This window comes from Mizuhopecten yessoensis, unplaced genomic scaffold (genome assembly GCF_002113885.1).
Source record: "Mizuhopecten yessoensis strain PY_sf001 unplaced genomic scaffold, ASM211388v2 scaffold11159, whole genome shotgun sequence".
NCBI classification, from domain to species: domain Eukaryota; kingdom Metazoa; phylum Mollusca; class Bivalvia; order Pectinida; family Pectinidae; genus Mizuhopecten; species Mizuhopecten yessoensis.
The window spans coordinates 292983-306775 of NW_018408909.1; the positions used below are offsets into that span (position 1 = coordinate 292983).

At 35.2% G+C, this 13793-nt stretch overlaps 1 protein-coding gene across 2 annotated transcripts in view; it reads left to right on the plus strand.

Moving 5' to 3' along the window:
* The window catches only part of LOC110467090, a 100433-nt gene that overhangs the window by 65186 nt on the left and 21454 nt on the right, over positions 1 to 13793 (plus strand). For both annotated transcript variants that reach the window (XM_021524004.1, XM_021524005.1), the window contains one exon: positions 10519 to 10737. In XM_021524004.1, the coding sequence (XP_021379679.1) occupies positions 10519 to 10737 (219 nt within the window). The remainder of the gene's footprint in view (positions 1 to 10518; positions 10738 to 13793) is intronic.

Sequence of the window (13793 nt, forward strand, 5' to 3'; positions counted from 1 at the left end):
AATATATGTAAAGATAATTGCTAGGATTTTGTAGAATATTTTGAGAGGATTCAAATTTTAATTTTCAATTCTGGATTATTAACCTACAAAAAATTGTGAACATTCTCAAGAATGTAAATTATACTGGTAATAAACAGTCAACCAGCTGTAACAGGATTGGTATAAAGTGCAGGTCGTAACTACAGGGTGTTATAGTTTAAGTTAAGATGCTGTAATATTTGGAAAGATGCCAAAGGAAGGAATAGGATAAGGAAATCTTATGGAGACTTGTTCATGGGGGTGTCACTGAAATACAAGTTCTGTGATATGGGGAGGTGTTATATTTTTAGAATGGTATGTGATGTCGTATATGTGTATTATGTATCTGTAAAGTTCAGTGTTGGGGCAGAAAGTCATGGTTGTGGACATCAGGTCAATCTGTTGCTGGGGGCAAGTTATCGGTCAAGGAAAATTTGACGCCCTTATCTGGTGTATGCAGGCCTTGAAATGTGATTTTCCTGTTAAATTTATGTTAATTTCAAAGGTCATTTCAGGTAACAAGTCTTTTAAGGGAATTAGACTATTTTAAAATAATTCCCATGAATATTGCAGAATTGTAATAGCACATTGGATAAGCTCCCTGTTTATGTGGATTAAATCCCAGTGGCTGAGATGTTTTCTGTGAAATAGGAAAATATGATAAATGTATTTCTTTTCTTTGTAACTCTTTGTTAAAGTAAATGAGAAAACAACTCAAGTTAGGAAATGCTGAACAAAATTGATACTCTTCTGTGTTGGAGATAAAATGTAGAGTGCTGTGACCTCACTTAAACAAACATAGGTGTCTGGTAGAAACAGTTAGTTACAGTTATATACTGAGAAGATATTTACTTGGTCATAAAATCTACCTCTTCGCTGAGGACTTTAATTCTGGCTGTATTGGTTATTTCAGTACTAAATGTCATCCAAGGTAGAATAGAAGTGAAGGTTCTACTGACACTAAGGATGTTAGATCACAGTGTAGGGCGGGGAAAGCACCCTACATCAATATTTATACTGTACACAGACAAGAGCATGTTTATTGTTGTTTATCTTGAATACCTAACATGGATAGATCCATGTATATTGCTGTGTTACTTATCCCAATAGGCTTTGATGTGCCACGTCAAGGACTTTAAATCCCTGTTAGGAAACACTCAAGTTCAAGTGGTGCTATCGTTATTAGTACCTTCAGATCTGTCGACACACCTATTTAATTACTTAGCCAATACAAGCCATGAGTCATTCTGTTCAAACTTACATCGTGTTTCAATTATTTATTTAAATGTTTCTCACCATTTGTAAATTAAATTCTGGAATGACTGGTTCATTGACTTGATGAAGGGAGCTAGCCTTTGCAGTCTATTTTCAAAGCTGATTTTGAAGCAAAAAATGGATATTTTTTAACTCGACTTGACTTAGTTTGTGATGTTGCAGTATAATGCTACAAAATAAGGATGACAGGAAGTTAAAAGGAAATTGACAAACATACATAATTTTGAATCAATGCTTACTGAATTAAGTTACTGTCTGTCATTCTTGTGTGATATATGGTCTGACAAAAAAATATCGTCTTGATATCGGTGGAACAAAAATTAACAGATTTATTTTGACATTGTAGGATATAATATACCTGTCTGTGAAGGTGAACTAAAAGGTATATTTAATTAAACTGTCAATAAGTAGTTTCATCACCAATCAGGGCAGATCAGCAATTTCTTCACAAGTAAACAAGTATGTCAACACTACAATAACCTAAACAACAGGCTCCAGACTCAGACTTGTGACGGGAGCTGTTACGAGATGTGACCCAAGTCCTCCCCTTTTTATGATCCGATGAACCATGGGTGTTGACCTCTAATTCACTCTGATGTTCATTGTACTGTTCTTTGTCCAGTATTGTTGTGAAATCATGGTCAAATGGTATCAACTAACTGACCATTAATGCTCTACAGTCTACGTAATAGGACTTTATGGAGGGTTGTACGACATGTCACAACGACAGAAGTCTGACTGACCGAGGTGTATATTTATAGAGATTAAAATCAAGAATTAAATCGAGAAAACATGTAAGAGCTAGGTGTTTAGAAAGACCTGTAAAGGGGTGTGTCATAAGTGTGTGTGTTAATAGAAGTATAGACAACATGGATTGGACGGGTAAACGTATACCTGTGTCCATCTGATACAGGTAGATAACGAGGCAATAGACTGGACAATAGGACAGGTAAATAGGCTTAGTGGGCCCGCAACAGTTGATAACAGGTAGATAATACATTGTGTTAGATAGACACAGCTGGAGACCTGTTTCTACATTACGCTAGTGACCAATGGTGACCTCTTCATGATATTGTCAGTAGATTGGAGAACCAATTCCACAGGAATAATCATTCAATTATTGTGTTTAGCTAGGGAAGGATATAAACATGTGATTTCTGAGGTGTATTTTTGGAATTTTGGGATTATTAACTTCACCCTGTCACTGGCTGTGATTGATTAGTGTATACTGGCAGTGAATGAGAACTGTAGCGTTCTTGATTAGTCACTTGGTGTCTGGGATAGCAATATTGACAGGTATGTGAGTTCAGTTAATTTTTGTTCCACATCGCTCTGTGTAACGTCTGTTATAGAGCATATTCTGACACTGATGTGATCCAGTGTATCTCACAGTTGTCATGTGTAGTGTGTGATCAAAAGTATTCCAATAATGATTTTTCTATCACATGCCACCTGATCAAGATTGGTTTTGGAAGAAGAAAAACATATAAACTAATTGCATAGATGTACACATATAGGTACATTGTATATGTATATACCTGATAATATATGTATATGTATACAACACAGGTGTGCATGGATATACACCTGGACTAGTCAGAGTAGTGCAATATCAGCCGGTGATAAAAACATAACATGTACAGTCTGTAGTGGGACATTGTAAATATTTTCAACTTGTCAGGCAGATTTTATCATGATCCTGTTCTGAAAAACATATGTTGATTTAAAATGCCTTTTTTTTGTGTATTAATAACTTGAATAATAAATTGCAAGAGTTTCTTCAAAAACTCTGCTACAAATTAATAGTCACAGAGAACAATTGTCATATTGGCACGAATCCCAGCCTTCAGGATCAATACAAGATACACATTTCTGGTGTGTCTCTAACCTAAATGTATCCACTGCAAGATCAACCAGGTAAATTGATAAAAATCTAAAGTAAGAACGTGTTTGTAAACTTGCTGATACAGTGTACTGTGAAGTCACATCAGTAAGGTAGTTAGATTTCGGCTCAGTTGTTAACATTGCAGTGGTGTCATGCTATATCTATAAGGTTTTTGTACATGAATAGTTGCTACCTGTAAAGAAACAGAACATCCCAAATCTATCAGCTGATTTGCCTTGGGTTAAATTTACGTGGTAAAGGAAATATGAAAATAATATGTGGTTACCTTTCATATTAAAGTCACTTAAAGCTCTTATCTAAACCAGGATATATATAAATTGTATCAATTTTTAATTTCCGTCTCGAAATAAAATATTATTTTATGATGTCAACAGTTTTATGAAATTTTAATTGCATAAAATTGAGGTCACTGTCTCGGTATATTCATGTTATATCTGATAGATGGCGTCAGTGTTAAGATATCCATTAGTCATACAGCTACCTTCTGAGTCCTATACCTGTGAGAGGGTGAATCCGGTACTCCCCCTCACCTGTAGGTCAGAAACGGAGCACAAATATAGGATTTATGGCCTTGAGGGGTTTCAAAACATCACAGATCTAGGTAATATTGGGCTGGGTGGGACATGTTTCTTATTGGTCAATAGATTTCGAGGTTTCACAGGTAACTCTGCTAATCAGTCCACAGCATGCGTGGCAGGTAAAGCACAGGTAGAATGCACGTTACTATGGATTTTATTTACCTTTGCGTTTTTCACCTGTCCAAAGTTTATTCTGCATAGCGTGGCGTCAGTCTAGCACCATATGCTGGCTTGAGCGTGGCGATTGTTGACAATTATTCCTATACTTCTGACTCAGAATATATTACTCAAATTGATGTGACGATTTTTAATATATTTTGGAGATAAACTTCGATGTGGATATCTTATTTGGCCATCATTCAGGGAATAGAATTGATTTTGTGAGTGATAAATGTTGAGTTTATACCTCGTGGATGATTCCCTGGAATCCTATATGTTGTACAAGTAAGTAATCAGTACTGTTGTATTACTAATATGGGTAGACATTAACATGCACAAGACTTTATCCGGAAATGTTTAAAATTGGTTGATATACTATAGTTTTAATTTTGTAACATATTTTGAAGTATAAAGTTACTAACGTTCAAGTGAGGGACCATTCCTGTTTAATTTTCAAGCAACATTATACAGCATGATGTAATTTGTAAAAGCTATGTTGAACATTAGTCATATGCATTGTCTAGGCAGATGTCAAAATTAGTCTGTCATAAGCTAGGTCTAACTTGGTGTTGAATTATGCAATGTTGAATTATATATAGTGAAGTATATATATTGGTCACCTGCATGTAACAGGAACCTGCCTAGTACGGACGATGCAAAAATACCGTAGTTGTTAGACCTGTAGAAGTATGGGGTGTGTAGGAACATCTATAGTACATATTTTACGGGTCTCACTGGCCTTTTATTTAGGTTTAAGTGTACTTTGATTGTATCAATAAATGTGATGCTGTAAGAGTAACTAGGTGAGGGACTGATTACTCAATCTGTCCTGTGAATTATCCATTAAAACAGATGGCACAAGGAGACATCCTGACATGTCGAAGCTCCAAAACACTTGATTGTCTTCTAGAGTAATTTGGAGTTTTATTGACTTGGTGAATTGTAATGTAATTTCCTGTCTGTGGATGAAGTGTGTAATTAAGTTTAAATACTCTGTGTTTACACGCTGAAGGGACGCCAGGTCCCGTTCTATATTAGGATATATATTATCCAAGTGTTGGGTTTCCATCAAGCTGTCGGGTTTTCTAAAATGGATATGCTGATTGACTCGATCATCAGGTAGAGTAAATGATCCTTGTTTTCTTATTTCATGGTTTATACTGATGCAGCCTGTAATTTGTTAGATGCCAATGCACTTTCTTTTCTCTCCCTACATTCTGATCTGTAATGTTCTTTTTAGTTTACCTTGTTTTATAAGCTCCAATGTCAGATATATCAACAATGGACTCCTGGCAGAAGACATGATGGAATTCATCGCTTTTGTTTGTGAATATACAATATTCCTGATTTGAGGAAGCACAATTCATTAAGCATCAGCTGTTCATAATGAATATGCATCTGTTCCATTTATTGTGTTTTTCTGAGAAGCAGAATACTGTAGCCATATGTTTATTGTTATCAGCTCCTGGTAGCTGTGTAAAGTTTAGTGTTTAAGTGACACTGTATTACGTTTGTTTTATTTAGATACTCCAGCGTGACATGATCGAGTTGTAATCTAATCACGTAACAGATAAACTCTATTCTTTATCAATCGTGTTGTGATCATGTTAACGCCGGGACTAAGTCATTTGGGATTTAAGTTTGGTACTTAAATGAGAGGTCAAAGGTCAATGTCCGGTGTAATGTATTGTTGGTCTCGTTACCTTCCTGTAAGACAAGAGCCATCTTATAACTGAACCATTTGTGATAATTAATGCCATCAAAATCACCTGTACCTATTGTACTCCATTAAACTTTAGTGGATTGTATCAATATCACTAAACTTTTAAATTATATTGTTTGGCAAAATCTAAAAGTGTCTAAAAAGTATATCTGTTGACCTCTTATGGTACAAAACAATAATGTATAATGTTAAACGCCATAGTGTAATTTGTCTTATAGAATATTAATTGAATTTTAGTGAGCAGCAAGATGATAAGCTCTATATGTATGATAAACAGTTATAAAAAAATGCTTCATAATGTCATGGTCAATTTTTGGTACATCAATTAGACATTGTTCCTTTCTACAGAACAGCTAAATCAGAATAAATTGATCTTCAATCATCCTTAGTTGATGTCAGATGTAAATGTCTTTTTCCCTGTATATGGAATGGCTCTGTAGTTTTTGCAGCACACAAGGGGCGCAGATGGCCAAAACCAGACGCCATAGTATAGCTGTAAAGTGTTCAATGTGGTATATGTAGATCTGTACAGTGGTTTTCACATTGGTACTCTCAACCACTCATCTGAGTAGGGAATGGCCTTCAGTGGCCTGAGGGAACCAAAAAATCTCTCCAAGTTGATGTCACGTCACACTGGTGGGAATTCATAAGTCATATGTAATTGTGGATTTTGTAGTCTTCCTGGGAAAACTCCAGACAACCAGTTTCCTTCCGAGGGGAGCTATAACATTTCTGTCCCAAAATTGGAGAGGATTCTGCCACAATGGCAGCTGTGTTATAACAGACATATGTAGCTGTCGGGGGATACTCATATCTCTGGTTGATGTCGCAATGGCGAGCTATCTTGGAGAAGATGCTTTTCCTCTCCAACTCTTTACAACACAGTTGGTGTATAAGGTTGCCATCTTCAGTGACTGGAACACAACATATTTAATCGCACTTCGGACAAAAATGTCCAAAAACCATTGGTTTAGAGCTGTCACGTGGTGACCCTCTTATTTTCTATAGAGGGTCAGTAGCGATAGGATTCCATTATAGGGCAATATGGCCACCCATTGCTCACCGCTTCAAAACTAAAACAACAGATACGGGTACCTGAATATTCTAAAAGTGATTTGTTATGCATTACATCATTTTCTTTTTAAGCAAAAAGGGTCCTCGATGCGATAAATTCGTTATATAGTCAGTTACTGACCCTCTATGGTTCTGTAGAGGGTCAGTAACTGACTTTATAACTAATAGTAGGGGGTCATTTATATCATACAACTTGTAGAATAACTCGGAGTCACAATCTCACGTAAACTGAATTACAACATTGGTGGAAGCCGCTATACGATTAATTCAGCCACAGTTACATGCACATGCAAACAATACAGGGTACAACTACACAGTTACTCTGAATAGGTCTCAAACTATCCTGTACAACACATATTATAAGCTATTCAAAAATAACACTTTGCTTTTAATCAATATTTCATTATTTCCCTAATTTGTTCAATATGTAATAGGGTTTGTTATACCTTTTCACCCAGTTTTCTCCTACAAAATAATAATAATAAAAAATCATCGATAATTTTCCTGAGATAGAAATGCCCATACTATCCATTGTTTAACCTACAATAAGATACTAAAGTAGCTATAACATTGATGAGGAAAGGAGAAACACAGTAGTCATTACATAGATAAGGTTTACAGTAGTTGTTCCACAGATAATGTGTCTGCTATGGAGATACTGTTGGTCTGGATAGAAAGGGTAGATTAGAGGCCTGGTGTGGAACTACCGTAATTATTGTTATAGGCAGAGCCTCAGAAATAGGAGGCTTAGATGATTAAGATTATCTAATTGCTGTTGTTCTGGATAGAGATCGGGTAGATTAGGCCCCTGGTGTGGAACTATCGTAATTAATGTAATAGGCAGAGCCTCAGAAATCTAATGACTGAAAAAACTACTTATCTGTCAGTATTATATTGATTTTACCTGTATAGTCATAGGTATTAAACTGACACTGATACGAGTCAAGAATAAAGGTAACGAAAGAACAACCTGTTATCAAAATCCACCTTTAATCCAGTATACATGGGTTCAATGTTTTCATGACAGAAATTTGGAAAACTTGGAATAAATGAACATTCTGCTGATCTAGGATTTTTATTATGATAATGAACTATACTTTCCATACAGATTATACCAAAGATATACACAGACAATTCATGATAGTGTTTGTTGTTAGTGTATTTTATCACTAATTGACGGGAGTGTTATGTGATAAAACCAAAACTGACCCCTGAGTATATAGATGAAAGTGGCAACACCACACACATAAAAGTCAATGTTTTACAATGCTGTTCTGAAGTAAACACTCAAGCTTTATACATTAGGTAGTCAGTAGGGACATAACACTAGTCACAAATACTTAATGAACAGTCATAATTATTTTATCAGGTTTCTTTACTTATAATGGAAATACATCGCATTGTGAACATGTTAACGACTGGGACTAAGTCGTTTGGGATATAAGTTTGGTACTTAAATGAGAGGTAGAAGGTCAATGTCCGGTGTTATGTATTGATATCTTCAGCCTCGATCCTTACCTGTCCAGGTATGGTACAAGTCTCTCACCTGTCCAGGTATGGTGTTGGTCTCGTTACCTTCCTGTAAGGCAAGAGCCATCTTATAACTGAACCATTTGTTATGATGCCATCAAAATCACCTGTACCTGATGTACTCCATTAAACTTAAGTGGATTGTATCAATATCACCGACAATTTTATTACCCAAATGATCAGGTCCATTTTTATTATGATATATGTACAGGAACTCATTGGATTTTCTCTGTATACATGTATCAAGACTTGCCTGCTTCTGATATATCCCAGTTGTTGTCTTGGTACAAAGTTTTTTGCCGATGTACATGAAAATAAGCGTTTTCATTGAAAATGAGATATCATGTTTTAAATGTCCTTAAGACACCAAAGAAATGATTTAGAAATATTTGATAGTACTGGTATGATATTAGTTGTTCTTAATAAACACCTATTTACCAGTACCAATATTAATACCTTTACAAAACAATTTCATAAAATTGTATGTCACAAGTTTTCCATTTTGTGTAGAAAAAATTCAACACTGCCGTTACATTGTTAAGGTTTCTTGATAGGATTAAATTGGTATCCTTTACTCATTAAAGTTAAATACCTGATTGATGCCAGATTGAGAAACAGAAGTGATTATACACTGTTATTTGTCTTGTTACTATAGACTACGTACTCTAAAGTTGATCCTGTGATTTCTTTATCACAAGGCTGCATTTGTTGATTCCTTGATTGCAATATACAGTCAAACTTCGAAGTGTCAAAAACTTTACTGGACTATCGGGAAAAATTCCAAACATTGAGACTTTGACTCATGAATGCTGAAAATACTGCTCAAAACTGAATGTGATCGTTCACTGGTGGAACACAAGGCAAACAAGTCAATTTACATTGGTTTAATATTACAATTGGAAAAGTATGTTTCATGTACATGTATTTATACACTGTAGCTGCGTGTTTGGGTGTTAATATGACCCGCGACATGTTAATGTTGTCGCACAGGTAATTGTTTTACTTTTATTTATTAGTTGTAATTTTCAACGTTTTCCTAATAATGGAACCTTGATTGTAGTTCCAAACAGCGAGAAATATTTGACTCATCGAAGTTTGATTCATAAATGGAATATCAGTAGATTTGTATTAGGAAAAAATTCAGAAATTTGAATTTACGAAATTCAATTTATAGAAGTGTGACTGTAACAGAACCATGCTGTTGATCCTGTGATATCCATATCACGGAGCTATACTGTGGATCCTCTGTATTATTATTGGGTGTTATCATGTCCACAAAGATAAATTATATAAACAATGCAATACAACAACTAGTCAGGAGGAATGTTTGTATAGAAGGATAGCTTAGTGTATTTAAGGGGAAGACTGACTTCTATTGTCATTAAAATGAAGACAACTATTTGAAAGGATCATATCGCCACAATTTGGTGGATTCCTGCAGGCTATCATTAAGTGGGAAGAAAAAATCGGTGAATTAGGATTGACTAACCTGATTTCGGAATCGTGGGATTCCCAGAAATCCTAGAAAACGGGAGCAATTGATTTTCTACAGATTGTATGCTGGGCTGTAGAATTTACAAATTGCTGGATGATGGAATGGGGGTTGTCTGTTGCTCTTCCTTTGTTCTACAGTGGCTAATAATTAGAATAAGGAACCTGATATTTGCGTGATGTTTCACTTCTTTTTGTAGTTTAAGGCATGTTAGTCTGTCTCATATCCCAATTCATGTGTGTCAAATTCCAGCCCTTTCAAGGTCAATGAAACAGACAACAGGATTTCATTTGCTTTGCTGTGAGGTCTTTGGGTACAATGATAATACTTGTCTGTTGGAATGAATAAATAATAATCGCTTCTATGGGGATATTTCTGATCAGATCTGGAGGTATTATGGGGGTATGCTGGTAGTTTAGTTCGCTATATATGTAGTTATGGAATGGTTTTGCTGCTATTAAGATATCCTACTGGCTGTTGCTATTGTTCAAAATGTTATACCGCCTGGCAGGGTATAAATCAAGAATACCTTGTCATTTAAACAAAATTTATTGAGTTTAATTAGGCACCAAAGATAGTGTTTTGTTGGCATCATTTTGATCGCTACATGCCAGCATGTTTACAGTTTAATTTTATTTATTTGACAGTTGTTAATCCCTAACAACAAATAATCGTTGCTGGGAGTTGTCCCAGGTTAACGAGACTCCATTGATAGTGTTGTATACGACTGAACTAACCCCAGCCTCTCTTTATGTCTCCCCAGGTTCTCCAGAGGGATATTGAGTCTCACTCCAGGAATGTCAATGCGGTGCTGAAGCTGAGTGAGCACCTGCAGGATGAAGCTGCGGTTGAACGGGTGTTGGACCACAACCGTCTGTACCTGGAGCGCAGCGCCAACACACTCCAGCAACGATGGCACTCCGCTTGGCTCCTCTCTCTAGAGGCCCAATGTAGACTGGAAAATGAGTTGAAAACAAAAAAGGTTAGCACCTCTCTCAGCTCAGTCTCTAGACTCCATCAATGTATATATACTATATTTCAACTTCTGTAAAGTTACATTTCCTTTCCTGTTGTGATTTGTGATTGAATGATCCACAAATCAAAACCTCATATTCTCCAAATTTCTTTCACACGCTAAACAAAGTTATGTTTGAACACAAAAGTGTGATTTTTATCAAAATAGAACCCAAACATTAAATCTGACAAGAACCAAGAAAATGTAACTCCTTTATATCTTTTCCTGTACCTGATTACTTCCCCTTTTCACTTTCAACCCTGTCTTAAATGTTTTCAGACATCTAGATAAACCTAGAGGGGAATATTTCTGCACATTTGTTATTACTGGATTTACTGGTCCATGTAGTTATCATATATCATGCTTGGTTCCAAATTGGTGTCATATACCGTTATAAACATCCAGTTTATCATAATGTTCTCATTTAAAATGTTTGATATTGTCAAATTAAAGTAGTTCTAAGTTTTTATACACTGGATAAGCACAGAGAAATTGTTTGATTTACATTTTTCAGTCCTAAATTGTAATGCATCACAAAAATAACCCACTTTACATTAGGAGTGCTCTAAGGTCAAAAGTGGCAATGTCTGCTAGGAAAATTGAGCACTAAACTCTCTCTGGCACCATTTATTTATAGAAAGACACAAACGGAGTTAGATAACTACAGAGAGGAGGCGTATATGTAATTACTTAGACCAATTTCATCCCAAGGAAAATGTTCTGAAAAGCTGCAACCCGGAAACCCTGTCTCCTAAAGAAATAGACAATATATGTCTTCCGAACTGTGTACGTACTACTGTACTGAAGTAGGTCTGCTCGACCTAAATACATTAGGCAGTTCTATTTCCATGCCAATGCCTTTGGGATCTATACACAAGTTGTTCCTCCATTGTTTCTGTTAGATGGGAAACTCATTATAGAACTCTAGATTTGGACCAGCTATAACTATAAAGGAAACAAGGAAAATTTATTATATATGTGATAAATATAATCCTAGGGGCCCTGGTTGAAAAGAAAAAGAAGAGGAGTGTTAGATTGGACATCGAGAATATTCCTGAATTTGACTGTACATGTATATACAATGTAGGTTTAACCAGAGATGACACTCATTCATAAAGTCTGTTGAACAGTTCATTAAGCATCGAACTGTGTTGATATGGCATTTACAGTCTATATGAATGACACAGCTTTGCAGGCAAACATAATGCATGCTAGCACATCATGCTTTGAAAGTGTCATTCATATAGACTGTAAATGACATATCATCACAATTCAATGCTTAATGAACTGTTCAACAGATTTTATGAATGAGTGTCATTTCTGGTTAAACCTACATTGTATATATTTACCGTTTTTTGAGTACTTTTACTTCAATTTCATAGAAATTAAAATCTGCTTGATAAAATTCAGTACATATGTATTTACCTTAGTCCAAATAGGTAGTTTTCCTGGTGAATAGTTCTTTAGGTGGGAGTTTCAATAAGTAATGTAACAAATTATTTATGAGAGCTGAAGTTAAATAAGTGCTTTCCCTCATAAATAATGCTACTGATATCAATGTTAATCAATACATCAAGTCCAGAAAGGAACTGAAAATATGTAATGGTGATTTTCAATAAAATATTGCAATGATAATCCTGCTAGTACAGTAACACTTGAAACAATCCATGACTTTACAGTCAATGTTTCCAATTAGCTTAATAGACTTTTGCTAAAAACATTTTATCAAATCTTATTACTAGATATTACTTGAAAACTATACTTATTTATAACAAAAGTGTTATCAGGATATTGACTTCATTTCATAGTATATCAATTATAGTATCCACAGGTATTGATAGAATTACAGAGGTCATCCAAGGACACGCAGGTGAATGGGAGATCATTCTAGGAATATCAAATCTCCATAAACGTTATCCCTGGTTGACCACAACACTTTATGGCGTGTTCGGCCCTACTCAGGTCACGTGACTTGTCTTTGATCGTAGAATAGTCAATAGTATTGGTCATGTGACCTGTCTTTGATCAACAAGTGTAACAGTTTTTTGTGATTGTCGATATAGATATGGGTTGTTGATGCTCAAAGTCAATATATTTATTACAGGTCAGAGATCACTGACCAAGAATACTGTAAACAGATTCATAGAAATTGTTTTGGGACGAAATGTTGTTCAGTAATTTATGATGCCAACTTTTATTACTGAAGTAGCATTATCTGATTTTATAATTAAATTAAGGTTAATGCCATGCTTTAAAAGTGGGTCGTTGTGTAATCACACTGGTTTGGGATGTTACAGTGGAATGACACTATCAAATTAACTAATATCATTTAAAATCAGTAGGTGACAGGGATTGTTGTAGTAGAAGGAAGTTTAAATATGCTGAACATTTTTGAAAATTAATATATTTTTGAAAAAGGATTGTATCATATTCGAGTTTGATCTTTCGAGTGAGAACTGTAGATAGCTAAAAAATGTTTGTATGACATTGATGTCCTCACTACTACTTTGATTGAAATGGAGCTAAATATAAAACCTTACCAAAGTCAGTGAAGCAGAAAATATAGGTCACAGTGACCTGCATTTATAATATTAGTGTAGTACTTCTCAAGGAGTATCTACATATGAAGTTGGATGACTGTGTGACTTTTAGAATTAGAGTTATGGAGCTGAACGTAAAGTCTGACCAAAGTTAATAAAGTCGCAGTATAGATCACAATGGCCGTCACATGATAGTGTAGTACTCCCTAAGATTTTGAAGACAACTTGTAGTATCAGAGAAATGAAGCTTAACACAAAGTTTACACATAACACAAAATTTAATGTGGTAGGGACATACAAAGAGGAGTATCGCATATATAAATACACAAAAAATAATGTGGTAGGGACATACAAAGAGGAGTATCGCATATATAAATACACAAAATTTAATGTGGTAGGGACATACAAAGAGGAGTATCGCATATATAAATACACAAAATTTAATGTGGTAGGGACATACAAAGAGGAGTATCGCATATATAA